Source organism: Platichthys flesus, chromosome 22 (assembly GCF_949316205.1).
Source record: "Platichthys flesus chromosome 22, fPlaFle2.1, whole genome shotgun sequence".
Lineage (NCBI taxonomy): Eukaryota > Metazoa > Chordata > Actinopteri > Pleuronectiformes > Pleuronectidae > Platichthys > Platichthys flesus.
This window is the reverse complement of record NC_084966.1, coordinates 12503901-12517845: the sequence shown is the minus strand read 5'-3', so window position 1 is coordinate 12517845 and position 13945 is coordinate 12503901. Positions and strand designations below refer to the sequence as shown.

General features: G+C 42.1%; 3 protein-coding genes across 4 annotated transcripts in view; 1 reads left to right on the top strand and 2 right to left on the bottom strand.

Moving 5' to 3' along the window:
* Positions 1 to 159: 159 nt before the first annotated feature.
* On the bottom strand, positions 160 to 546 carry LOC133933514 (histone H2A-like). The gene has a single exon (XM_062380645.1). The coding sequence runs from the start codon at positions 544 to 546 to the stop codon at positions 160 to 162; it is 387 nt and encodes a 128-aa protein (XP_062236629.1).
* A 300-nt stretch (positions 547 to 846) lies between these two features.
* The window catches only part of LOC133933470 (histone H4), an 81381-nt gene continuing 68282 nt past the window's right edge, over positions 847 to 13945 (top strand). The window contains exon 1 of the mRNA XM_062380599.1: positions 847 to 1175. Coding sequence (XP_062236583.1) covers positions 847 to 1175 — 329 coding nt within the window. The remainder of the gene's footprint in view (positions 1176 to 13945) is intronic.
* On the bottom strand, positions 3152 to 8250 carry LOC133933535 (histone H2B-like). Of its 2 annotated transcripts, XM_062380669.1 has the most exons (2): positions 8239 to 8250; positions 3152 to 3493 (listed from the first exon to the last, which is right to left on the bottom strand). In XM_062380669.1, the coding sequence occupies exons 1-2, from the start codon at positions 8248 to 8250 to the stop codon at positions 3152 to 3154; spliced, it is 354 nt and encodes a 117-aa protein (XP_062236653.1). The 2 variants fall into 2 exon arrangements, with proteins under 2 accessions (XP_062236653.1, XP_062236652.1); XM_062380668.1 differs by lacking the exon at positions 8239 to 8250 and having other exon boundaries at positions 3152 to 3526.

Sequence of the window (13945 nt, the reverse complement as noted above, 5' to 3'; positions counted from 1 at the left end):
TCTACTGTGCAATGAGATTAAAGTTGAATCTAATATAATCTAAAAATGACTTGTTCCTGTGCTTTAAATTGATGGGTGATATGAGGAGTTTTGTTCTTCAGAGGTGAGTGTGTGGCTCTTAAAAGAGCCTTTGTGTCGTTGGTTTCCAGCAGCTTTGCTTTACTTGGACTTGGGGGCCTTCTCGGTCTTCTTGGGCAGAAGAACAGCCTGGATGTTGGGCAGCACGCCGCCCTGAGCGATGGTCACTCCGCCCAGGAGTTTGTTGAGCTCCTCGTCGTTGCGGACGGCCAGCTGCAGGTGGCGGGGGATGATACGGCTCTTCTTGTTGTCGCGGGCGGCGTTTCCAGCCAGCTCCAGGATCTCAGCGGTGAGGTACTCCAGCACAGCCGCCAGGTAGACGGGGGCGCCGGCACCAACGCGATGTGCGTAGTTGCCTTTACGCAGCAGTCTGTGAACACGACCGACGGGGAACTGGAGCCCAGCGCGGGAAGAGCGAGTCTTTGCCTTCGCTCTGGCCTTTCCGCCGGTTTTGCCTCTGCCTGACATTATGGATGTAGATTGTTTCCTAACACACGTCAAAAGAAACTGCGGTGGAAAGCATGATCACTCCCCTATATATACGCGGATCGCGCGGGAAGGTTCATTCCAGACCAACCAGCATAGAAGCCTCCAGCTGAGCAGCGGGGGACGGCCGACCCTTTTGTCGAACAAGCAGACAGTACCCGAGGAGGAGCCTATCTCCGATCTGAAGCAGCGTCACCAATTCAGGGCTGGCTTCGCGGTTTAAAAGCAGAGTGTTTCTCTACAGCTTCACTCTTTCTCCCGATCGCAGAGAAAAGCAACAAAATGGCAAGAACCAAGCAGACCGCCCGTAAATCCACCGGAGGCAAAGCCCCCAGGAAGCAGCTGGCCACCAAGGCTGCGCGTAAGAGCGCCCCGGCCACCGGCGGCGTGAAGAAGCCTCACCGTTACAGGCCCGGTACCGTGGCTCTGAGAGAGATCCGTCGCTACCAGAAATCGACGGAGCTGCTGATCCGCAAGCTGCCCTTCCAGCGCCTGGTGAGAGAAATCGCTCAGGACTTCAAGACCGACCTGCGCTTCCAGAGCTCCGCTGTCATGGCTCTGCAGGAGGCCAGCGAGGCCTACCTGGTCGGCCTGTTTGAGGACACCAACCTGTGCGCCATCCACGCCAAGAGGGTTACCATCATGCCCAAGGACATCCAGCTGGCCCGCCGCATCCGCGGAGAGAGAGCTTAAACTGCTGCTGCTCCACTGACCATAACAACGGCTCTTTTAAGAGCCACTTCACTGTACTCAAGACAAAAGACCTTTGTTGCCCTGCTTGTGCAAGACTGTTAATACATATAATTGACTGCAGAGATTAAAGTAAATATCAATACCATTAAAGCATTAAATAAACCACTTTCTGTAAAGTAAACATAGTACAGCACAAGGAGCATTTACACAAGTTTAAACATTTAACTGCAGTATAGTTTTATAACATTAACTAACAGCAAACGGTTACTATTTCATAATACTACATAAATAGTTCACAGTGACACATATTTGTTACATTATTAGCTCTGCAAAGAATACACATAGAAAATTATGCAAAGTAAGACCTGGCCTGCTTTTAATCTAATATTAATTAATATCGCTGCTTTCACTTCACCTGTTAAATGGAACCATCGTTAGAGATGCAATGAAATAAATGCTGTGGATGCTGGAGAGTCCTACTATAATTAGGAGTTCATTTCATATCCATGTTGAAATATTCACTTCTTGCTTGATTTTCTCTTCAGCTATATATATATATTATCTATTTTAAATTTAGATATTCTATGTTATTATTTTTTCTAACATTTTTTTTTTGGGGGGGGGGTTGTAATTACTGAACATTGCTAGAAGATAGCCAGTGACTGCTTAATGTTATTGTTTTGCATTTGATAATAAAAATCTTGAGTCTTGAAGGCATGGTCAAATTAATATTGAGGCACATTTCTCTCGTTTAATACAAAAATTCAACAGGTTGTATCATTTATTTGTATGGATGAGTATGTATAGCCTTGCTGGAATTTGCAATGTCTCTGCTGTCTGATTTAGAAAATACCATCTTTGGTTATTCACATTAACAATAGGATATCTGTTTATGTAAGTAAAATAATAATTAAAACATGACAAATGTTTTTGAAAACTATTTGTCTCGTGAGTGAGAGATCCCTGTCAACCTGTCCATACGTTACTCTTAGTCTTCTCCGACTTGAATAGGCAATAAGACATTCATATTACTAATATAGGCCTTAGTGTCAACAGACACACTGTGTATTCAGAATCCACACAAGTGTGCAGTATGTGAGAGTGTTTGTATAGTTTGCTGTGGGTAAATCGTAGCATGTAAACAGGTAATTTAAACCATTCAAAAATACTTTATGTTTGTAATTCCCATGCTCACTGCGATAACTCATCGTTGTGGACGGACAGCTACAGGTGGCGGGGGATGAAAAAAGCAGGTTAAGGATGCAACCACAAAACCATGACCATTTTTCCTAAGGTCCATATCTGCATTAGAGACCAGATGAATTTAGTAAAACAGAATCCAGCAGAATGACAGTTTGAAATCAAGAACACTTTCACACATACATGAGGTGCTTTTCAAACTGTTCAGTATCCAATGATGCTTACTGAAAGATTAGCATATTAACATATTCTGTATATTATCTATTCTCAGAGTAGTAAACAAACAAGGTATATTTGTCAAGCTTAATAATACTGTAAACAACTTTGAAGAATTTATTCCTCTGACCATTTTGCATTCCACCACCCAAAATGATTTACACCTAGCTATGGAAGATAGCCTGATATATATATATACATACCATTCTAACCACCAGGGGGTAGAACACCTCCTCAAAAATATCGCGGATCACTGATAGAAAATTAATATTTTTAAATTGGAGTGACTATGCAGGATGTTAACAATGTATTCATCATGATAATCCTTTTCAATTTGATTAAACCATGCTCCATTATTAGTTAAAAGTTGCTGTTTGAATATTGATGAACATGTCATTAAAGTCAGGACAGTTTGTCTCTATAGAGAAAGTGTGTGGCTCTTAAAAGAGCCGTTGGTTTGAGGTCTCCGCAGAGTGGTTTACTTGGAGCTGGTGTACTTGGTCACGGCCTTGGTGCCCTCAGACACGGCGTGTTTAGCCAGCTCCCCGGGCAGCAGCAGGCGGACGGCGGTCTGAATCTCCCTGGAGGTGATGGTGGAGCGCTTGTTGTAATGGGCCAGACGAGAGGCCTCACCGGCGATGCGCTCGAAGATGTCGCTCACGAAGGAGTTCATGATGCCCATGGCCTTGGAGGAGATCCCAGTGTCGGGGTGGACCTGCTTCAGCACCTTGTACACGTAGATGGCGTAGCTCTCCTTCCTGGACTTTCTCCTCTTCTTTCCGCCCTTACCGGGGGCCTTCGCCACCGCTTTCTTGGAGCCCTTCTTGGGCGCTGGCTTCGCTACTTCAGGCATTGTCACGAGATTTTTTCGTTCAAATGAATTCAGACTTTGGTGGCCAGGCTGTATTTGAACATATCACATGTAAATCATTGTGTGCCGTTCCTTCTCTCTCATTGGCTGAATGTGGAGCGCCAGTGTAACAGCACGGGGGAGTGTCTCCATGTTCATGAGTCCATTGTTCTGCTGCCGACAGAGGCTGAACTGTTCAGCTCAACTGGAACATTTGGGGTGTTAAGAAATGTAAGATGTCCCCGAAACTTATTAGGATTTATGTTTGTATCACATAAGTATCATTAAAAACAATCTAAACCAAAGCAACCTGATAAATGCACAGCTCTAAATGATAAGGGACGATTCATTTCACTGGTTTTGGTGCAAATGAAAGTGACAACAAATGCAATAAAAAGAAGTAAAAGCAAGACCACAACAGAAAGGGAACAGTTTTATACGTGCTGGCCATTGACATTTGCTCTCTCCTCATCCTTCCCGACTGAATCTTCTGAAGTTTCGTGCTCTGCTAGTGTCCGTGTCACTACCTGTAGCATGAGGCGGTGCCTGAAGTCCTTTCAGGTAGCAGATATAATCTAGCTCCTCCAGGATAGAACATCCAAACGTGCAGGAGCAAGAAGGTTTGTTGTGTGCCGTAGAAGAGCATCAACCCATCAGCAGAACCGGTATCGTCTCCTTTGTGCGTGGAACATCTACAGGTGTAGCTGGCCACTGGGGAACCGCCCTGCCAAAGAAAAGAAGGGAAAAAGATGATTGTGATAAATTTGGCACGTGTTTATTATAATCGTCATTATTTTTAATTGATTAAATTAGACACATGCTATAGAAACGTGGTCCTGCCTGCCGCCTCTGAATAGTATAGTCCAATTAGCTTCAACGTCACGACCTGTTTAATAGAGTACAGGGAGATTTCAGCCGGTGAAAAGTCGCCAACATCACTCTGATAGACTTTCATAATAACACGCTGTCTTTCAAAGTGCAGGCACTGCAATCCCAGACAGCACACACACACACAGGCCCTGGGGCCCCACTTACTCGCTCAGAACAACACAGTGATACGTGAGGAGCGTTACCATGAACAATCTGGTAAGGGACTTTGTTGAAGAACAGTGGACACAGGTATAGTACAAAGTTTCTCTCTGGTACCTTCTCATTGCACAACCAATCAAGTGCTGTGTTTTATTTGAGAGTGTATTGCAATAGTGTGTCCATTAACCAGTGAGTAGGTCAATAGGTCAGTCAGTCAGGGTCCAGAAGGCTTCAGTGTAAGGCCGTTACCAAACTCCTGAGGTACGAGGGAACGTCAGTGTCTAACGCACGCTGTGGTGTGCACGTAGAGGACCACTCGTGTGTTCTTCATAGCAGCAAATGTAGATATGTGAATTTAGATATGCACTTAATGGCTGTGTGTCTGTGTATATATATTCATGTGTGCGTGTGGATATGTGTGTGAGTGTCTGTGTGTCTGTCTATTCATGTTAATGTCTGTTTGTTAACCTATTTGAATTAAAATACAAGTCAGATAATGTAAGTAACATGATGAATTTATTTAACTTGGCCAACATTTCTTTTTTCTTGTCTCACCACTCTCCCCACGTGCTTGACTGAAAGATGGAATGAGTAATGTCAACTTCACTTCCTTAATTTGTGGTCAGATTGTTGTTATAGATATTTTATAGTGATGCTGTTACAGGGGGTGACTCATTTTCACCTACGCCTCAACATCCATTCAAAGCAACAAACTGGTGAGGTGCAGCACCTAATCAAACAGCTCTGTCCCTGGTCCTTTTTAATTACACTCTGATATTTAACTTAGTGTTCAACTGATCAAGTTGATGCAGCTACAGAGCTCATTTTCAAAACTCAGAACAGATCAGAATCTGCAATAAAACAGGAGAAGCTGAGCTACTGGAAAACAAAGCATCTGACAGGACATGTAGGAGAGTTCAACTGGTAGTGGACGTTGTTCCAGTTGACATATCTGGAGAGCAGCTCCATCTGTTGGCTGCCTGGTATTACTACACTATATATACACACACATATGTGTATATATATATAACAGTTCACCAGGCGTGTTGGTTTATCCTAAATAAGAGAAGAGCCGGACTGGTCCAATTTAAATATTTATTGAGATGCAATAAAAGTTTAACAACATAGCTATGGACAATTATCACAGCCTAGGCTAATTAAGTTAGCAATAGGTAGTTAATAATGGCCCCGAACAAAAGGGGTTTGATATAGTTATAACAGTAGATTTAATATGATTGGTTATGAAAGATTGAAGGGGAGTCACCGCAAATCAATTTGGTTCTCCCTTGTTGGTGCACAGGCATGTCCACGCCTCTTGGCACAGAAATCCAGGAAGTGACAAGTAGCCGCTCTCTGTGACGCTACTACTACTCTGATAGTTGCTAAGCAAAATGTTCTCTTCATGAAAGGCCTTGACACAGCTGATGCCATGTGGGCCATTGGAGAAAGGAATATGATGTTCCTGCTATATTCAAACAATGTCCTGTTGATGTAAACATTAGGGTCCTCGAAACCAAAACAACGAGACAAAACAATGTCAACAAAGTCACTCTGTCCGTCCTCCAGAACTTTATCAGACAGCTGCTTGAAATATATTTGTGAATGACTCTAAGGGAATAATGGTTTAACAATTATAAGATTCATTATTAACAATATGCAGCAAGGGTTATTTATAAATCATTTGAATAAAGGCCTTATATATGGTTCAAACTGATCATGCTTCCCCCCCCCCCTTTAGTTGCAAAAAGTTTCAGTCAGACCCAAATACCATCATCTCATTTTCATCCGCTTATCCGGGGTCGGGTCGCGGGGGGAGCAGCTCAAGCAGGGGGCCCCAGACTTCCCTTTCCCGGGCCACATTGACCAACTCTGACGGGGGGATCCCGAGGCGTTCCCAGGCCAGTGTTGAGATATAATCTCTCCACCTAGTCCAGGGTCTTCCCCGAGGTCTCCTCCCCACTGGACGTGCCTGAAACACCTCCCAAGGAAGGCGCCCAGTGGGCATCCTTACCAGATGCCCGAACCACCTCAGCTGACTCCTTTCTAAGTGAAGGAGCAGCGGCTCTAATCCGCGTTCCTCACGGATGGCTGAGCTTCTCACCCTATCCCTAAGGGAGACGCCAGCCACCCTTCTGAGAAAACTCATCTCGGCCGCTTGTACCCGTGATCTCGTCCTTTCGGTCATCACTCCCCCCAAATACCATATAGAATTTAAATTCCTAACAATCCCTCTTTTCACACCATTTTCATTGTGTGAAGAACTTACTGGGGTCATCCATGTACCCCTAACCACCATCCCATCCAGTGCTGTTCGGACATCAGTTTAAGAGTCAATGATCTTGGATTTTAGCTTTGTTGAGATCCTTTTGTGGAATTAATACTTTCCGTTTGTCAGGTTGCAAGAGGTGCAGCTGTCACCGGATGGGAGTGGGTTGTGGAGACATGGAGCCCAGATCCCATAGATTGAAAGGAAACAAACAGAAAAGTGATTAATATGCTGCAGTGCGTAACTGAGTTTAAAGTTGATTATATAAACTTATATTTGCAAAGGAAAATAAACAAGCAATCAAAACAAGACATACAAGTAGACCCTTCTTTTGAGGTCAACAATTTCTTTAAGAGTAGTAGCCTAATAAGTGGACATTAAAAAATAAAGATTCAAAAAGTGGCAGAAGAGTGACAAAAATCTTTGGCATTTCATGAAATATTAAATGATCAACAAGCTAAATTTCAATAAGCAGCAGATATGACAGCGTTTGAGTATTTGTGTTCAAACCATTCTCCAAAAATCATCTGACTGCTTCTATACATGATAATTCAGAAACTTTGACTTCAAATTGCCCTGTGGTAACACAGGAATCACATACACAGGAAAAATGTGTTAGAAATGAGATTCAACAAACCGTTTCAGAGTCGACAGCTGAAACAGATTAAATAAAACTCACTCTGACACACTTTTCTTTCATGATAAAATAATAAAAACATAAGTAGAGCTTAAGAACACCTTTCAAATTAAGAGCATTGGATGTTAAGATAATTGGTGAAACCAAAAACTAAAAACCTTCTTCCCTGAAATTAAGAGTTTAAAATGTTGCAACAAAATTGAAATATAATTATAGATATGGCATTCAATAAAGTGTAAACAAAGTGCTTGTATTATGGTTTGTGCTTTTCATTTAAGATGAAACACGTTATGAGTTAAAGTGTTTTAGACCTCTGATCCTTGAGTTGGATGCAGATTTATTCCTCTTTAAGCGGCGAAACATATTTATTTTAGGTCTCAAGAGTCTTACAATAGTTACATTGAGGGTGAATCAAACTCCTATTCTAAATTGCCCTGTACTTGGTGGTCAGCGCTTTGAATGGCGCATCAGAAACAGGGAAACGGTCCATGGGCATTTGTATGGTCTTTTAAGTGTTGTGTGAATTGCATGTATCATATTTGTGTACTAAGTTCTCTGCCAGAGTTGTCATGTGTTGATGCCACCAGAGTATTTCTATGTTCTTCTGAGTCCGTTTCCTACTGATATGTGTGGGTCCAGGGGCCTGTTTGAGAAATATCTGGGCTAGTTTGGATTGGAGATCTTCTCTGAGTTTGATCTCTTCTTGGGAGAGGGCCTCAGACTTATGTGGGCCATGTTGATGGGTTTTGATTCAAAGGTGACCTTCTGTGGACACTGGGCAACTTCATTGGTCATAGCCGTTGCCGTGTTCCCCGGCGGCAGATGGCATCTGGTGTGGGTGCGGGGGGCATGCCTCTTCCTCGGCCTCGTCCTGGGGGTCCTCCGCGATGGGGGCATTGCCCTCTGTAGGGGTTAAGGTTAGGGTTAGGTGTTGATCGTCTTTGTCCCATATTAGGGCAATCTCGGATCCAATGGTCAGATTGGCCGCACCGATGGCATCGATTATCGTTGTAACCTATGGTTTGATTGTCTCTTTCGATGTTCCTAGCCTGCACTACTGCGCCTGCTATTTCCAAATGTAATCCTAATACGGCAGCCATCTGATTAAGGGGCTCTTCCCCTGACCGACGAGTCTGCAGCTCTTGGAGTTCTCTCCGAACTTCCAGTCGTGATTTTTCCACTTCTCTGAGGTTGTTGCTTAGCTCAGCCACCTCCTCCTCACACTGTCGCTTCATACTGAGTCTTTCTGTCTCTGCAATTTCTCAAACTTTCTCTCAGTTGGGTGTTTGATTGGCTGAGAGTGTCCCGCTCTTTGCTGACCTCACTGAGGTTGCGTTGCAGCTCCATGCTCTCTCTCCTGTGGTTTTCTGCTGCGTCCTGAGTTTGGTTGGGCTGGCGTTTGCTGTTCATCACATCCCGTCTCAGTTGGTCTCTACTCTCCTCGTTCTCTGCGAAAGAAGCTCTGCACTGGTGCAACTGTTCAAGGGCAATATCAGCACGTGACTGAAGGTCGATACTTATCTCTCGTAGAGTCTGGATTTGACGTTCGTCCGTCCAGGCTGCGTCTTCCAGCTGAGAGAGAAGCTGCAGCAGGGTGGTGGGGGTCTGGACAGGGGCGGCGGCCATCTTTCAGGATAAAACGCACTGTTTTTGACAGGTAATTATTTATTTTTCTTTAGCCTGTTTATAATAATACCTCCAGAACAGCACGCTTATCAGTATTCCAAGCAGAAGGGACAGACTCAGAATAAACCAGATCCTCTACTTCAGCCACTCAATGTTTTTGTAGCGCTGTGACATGTCGATGAATGTGTGTGTATTTTGGTTGGTGGGTGTTGGTCGTGGCGGTATATCTGGGGTGTGTGTCTCTCTCTGTAAAAAGTTAAAATCAGAATCAGACTCAAAATTCTAATTCAAAATCTAAATCTAAATCTAAATCCAAATTAAAACTAAAACTAAAATTTAATTAAAATTAACATTAAAAACAATAACAAAGACAAAAATAAAACAAAACAAACTTAATAAATACTAAATAAAACCTAATTTATTATACAATTAAACAAGCAAATCCAATGATGTCAAACCAGTTGTAACCTGAGCTTTAATATCTTTAGTTTTCCCCAGGTGTAATACCCTTTGTCAGCAACCAGTTGGTATAGAGGCCAAAATGGCAAAAGTATTCATTCAAAAGGTCTAAATTTTAGTATTTTGATAATTTCAGGCAGCACAGAATTAAGTTGAAAGTTTAGGTTGAATTTCTCATCCTCATGACTGATTTGGTTCATCGCAAGCACATGAATGACTTCAGCTCTAAACCTTTTCTCCTTTCCTCTAGTGGATTGGATATATTTGAAAAATCTGAAAACACAAATTTGTGCCTTAATAAGTATTATTTTAACAATTAAGTTTGGAATTTATTACTTCTGAATGAAGCAATAGTAAAAAACAAACAACCCAACATAAAAACAAACAACCAAGCCTCCTTATGTGGTCAAAGCCAGTTGCAAGCTGCAAAGCGTTTGGCCTTCCCCATATGGCTTTCCGACTCCCAAACTCTCTTATCTCCCTCCCATTCCTACAGTTGTGCACGTACAAAATCTTTCTATCCCACATCTCTTCCCCTACTTTCTTTACCCCTCAAGTTTTACATTCTATTATTCATCTCACAGCAAGATATTACTGAATTGAAACATCTCACTCCTATAGATCTTTCTAGGGAGAGGTGGTGGTCTAGTGGCAGAAACTTGGACTATGGGCAGAGAAGGTCTCTGGTTCGTCTCTGGTTCGACTCCACGGAGCGACAACAAAAGACGAACCTGGATTGATCTGTCCAAAAATCCAAGAGTCTCCCTACCCTGTCTAGTGCCCCTGAGCAAGGCACCTTACTCCCCCAACATCTGCTCCCCGAGCGCCGTACATGGTCGCTCACTGCTCTGTGTGTCATGCACCAGATGGGTAAAAAGCAGAGATTAAATTTCCCTACCTGCATAAATGTGCCTCTGCATGTCTGTGCATGTGTTTGGGATGAATAAATGGATCTTAATCTTATTCCTAACCATAGCTTTATCTTTCTCGTCATAAATTAATCTCTCAAACCTTCAGTCAACATTCTTTTACTTCCTTTGGCAAGTTCTTTACAAGTTTACGCCTCCCGTCCATACATACAACATACATCAGATGGCAGGCATATAGCCTCTAGTCTATTTTCCTATTTTTGTAGGAAAAAGTTGTTTTCCTGTCAGTCAGTTTTCGCTCAGTCAGTTTTTTCTGTGTCTCAGTCAGCAGTGTGACCTTGACTCTTTTTCGTCTCCTTCTCTCTCGTTTTCATAGACATACTTTTTAATTCAACCTAGATTTAGTATTTTTTGTGATTCCAGGCAGCCTAAAAATAAATTGAAAGATTATTCCCCCTATTTTCTCCCGATTTAGTTTGAATTTCTAGTCGCTATTTTGTTTATAACAAAAGCAAAAAGTTAAATCTGATATCAGGTATGTTAATTTCCCCTCAGAATAAGCTCTTTAAGCCAGTGATTGATAATAAGTAAATGCCCTGAGAATAAACTCTTTAATTCAAACTAGTTAATTTACACAAAGCAAAAAATAGGAATCTTAGTGATATTCCCACATCGACCTCCTAAAACTTTATATTTAACTACGACACCTCTCCTGAGAGAAGGGAACAAAACACAAACAAACTTTTCTGTTCACCTTTGGTGCAAACAGAATATTAATGTCTCTGTGCTTTATAATTTGGGCCTGATTCAAGCAACAAATGCGTCTCTAGGTCACAAAAACATCCTTGAAAACTAATTCAATGATCAATGCGTTTTACACAGAGCTAATAGTGATTGCAACGATTTTAACAGGTTTTTATTTACAGTGTTCCCCTACTTTTACATCTTCAGTCACTGTCTGAAAATCTCAAATAAGCTCTGATTTCTAAACGTGAAAGACACAACACAATAACTTTTACAAAACTAAGCCAGAATAAATCCTCTCAGGTCTTTGTGTTATGAATAATAAACCACATAAGCCAAAACGGACATTTCATATATCCATGTACATATGGAAGCTTTACCGTGGCTACTGCAGCAACAGCAGCTCCACGGAGACAAAAACAAAACAGCAGACAGCTTCCTACGGTGATCAGCCACTGTGCTGAATCACCATAGATTTTACAAAAAATGTACAATTCAGGTGAGCTCACAATAATATTAATAGCAGCTTGGCGTCTTACCCCATTTTAGGCTAGACTCAGAATAATGGTAAAGTCTGTCAGCCAAGCTCCTGCCTCGTCAGCACAGGTGCTAGGCACTTGATTCAAAGTTGCACTCTGGGTTGTTAAGCTTCAGATCCGTCGAAACTGATGCCACGGTGAGAACTACAATATTTTCACAGCCGTTATATTCTGAATTCAAGGGCCGCTCCAAAGCTTTGTGACTGGTTGCAGTGGAGCGTCTGGTCTCGTCATAACAGCGCTGACTTCCCAGTACACAATATTTTCGCAGACCCTTATTATCATTGCTTCAGGATCGATTCAACAGGGTATCTGGCCCGTTAAGCACCTGTCCCCGTCGGAACACCACTCCGTCTCCAGATCCCACTGCAATCGTCGTCACTGAATCTTCTATCTATTAGGACCCGATTCAACAACAGGGTATTTGGCAGTTTGGTCCCTCACTCGCCGGTGCAGGCAAAACCGCTTCCTCCAAAACCCCCTGACTAACTCAGGTTGCAGTTTGTTGTATTTGCAAACAATTGTTTGAATCGTCAAATTTGGAAATCTTTTGCGCCAAGCTAAAAAACCTCAAATCCTTCTCTTGGTTTCTCTATCTCATTTCCCCTTCCTCTCATTTCTTTATCTCATTTCATTTTATGTCTCTATCTCATTTCATTTCTTTATCCCATTTCATTTCATGTCTTTATCTCATTTAATTTCTTTATCCCATTTCATTTCATGTCTTTATCTCATTTCATCTCTTTATCCCATTTCATTTCATGTCTTTATCTCATTTCATTTCTTTATCTCATTTCATTTCTTTATCTCATTTCATTGCATCTCAAAAAATACAGAACTTATTTATGTCTTACCTCCGATCTCTCCACCGCACTCTCACACCTATAACAATGACTATCTAACTAATACAGAATTTGCTAACAGGTTTCTGCCTACCTTGTGATTTAGAGCTCTTATGAGAATGCGGAGGATCGATCGGAGCAGCCTAGACCTCGAGGTCTGCGGTCTTTCTGGTCAAAAGATTCCTTCTCAGGATCAGGTCTGTCAAAAAATGTTCTTAGGATCACGTCGGGGTCACCAAATTGTCAGCCGTGTTGGTTTATCCTAAATATGAGAAGATGAGCCGAACTCCGTTTGTTCAATCAAGTATTTATTTAGAAAGCAATGAGAGGTATCAATCAGCAAAGCAATGGGCATCCAACAAGTCGCATCAGAACACGAGACCCATCAGAACGCATCAAACAGCCGGCGCCTGTCTATTTCATTACAGTAGATCTTGGTTCTTCCTCCTCGAAAGTGCGCAGGCGTAGGCCATCCTCTTGGTATTGGACTACGGAAGTGACAAGGAGCCACTCCCAAGGCCTTGACACAGCTGATGGCATGTGGGCCAATGGTGTTGACAATTGGAGAAAAGATGATTGTGTTCTTGCTATATCAAAACAATATTCTGTCTGTACAGACATTCAAAACCATGTAACCAAAACAACGAAACAGAACTGTGACGCTCACACATTCTAATTTCAAGATTACACACTAGGAAGGAAAAGGTTATTTATTAATCATTTGTATAGAAAACATTATATCTGGCTCAAACTGCTTCTATCTTTATTCATTTAGAGTTGAGTCAGACAGAGAATATAGGTAAAATATTGAAATCCTAACAATTACTCAAGTTCTAGTTGCACCTGAAAATTAAGCCGATGATCAAAGAGATCCTTATTACAGTATATACCATGATGTTTTTCATGGTATTATGTGCCTGTACGATTTTGACAGTGGAGTTAACTATTGTGCAGGTGATGATGTACACAAGGACATTATGCCAACATGTTCTGCAGAGAACAACCACTTGACTGAGAAGCGACAGTCAGTTTTGACCAGCAATATATATTCAATTGGTAATTGGGCTAACTGAAGGCAATTGTACCTAACCGTTTGCAACGGTGTGCTAAATCATTTGAAATTTGTGCAAGCTGTTGGAAATTGTACTTGTCATTGCAAGGATGAGGAATGAGATATTCCAATCTGTTGTGAACAAGTGCCCAGTTGTTTGGAGGTTTGCACGTGTTGTTTTGAGAATGTCATTTCTGTTTCGTGAAATGAGCCAAAGCAATGGAGAAAAACTGTAAACACAGGCTGCATTTAGTATTGTTAAGGGCATTCCCTTAGTATATGTCCCGGCTGTACACACATCCTACAAACTCTTATTTGCTTGACGTGAATTTCTCTAAAGTATTCCGCACCCAGCGCAGT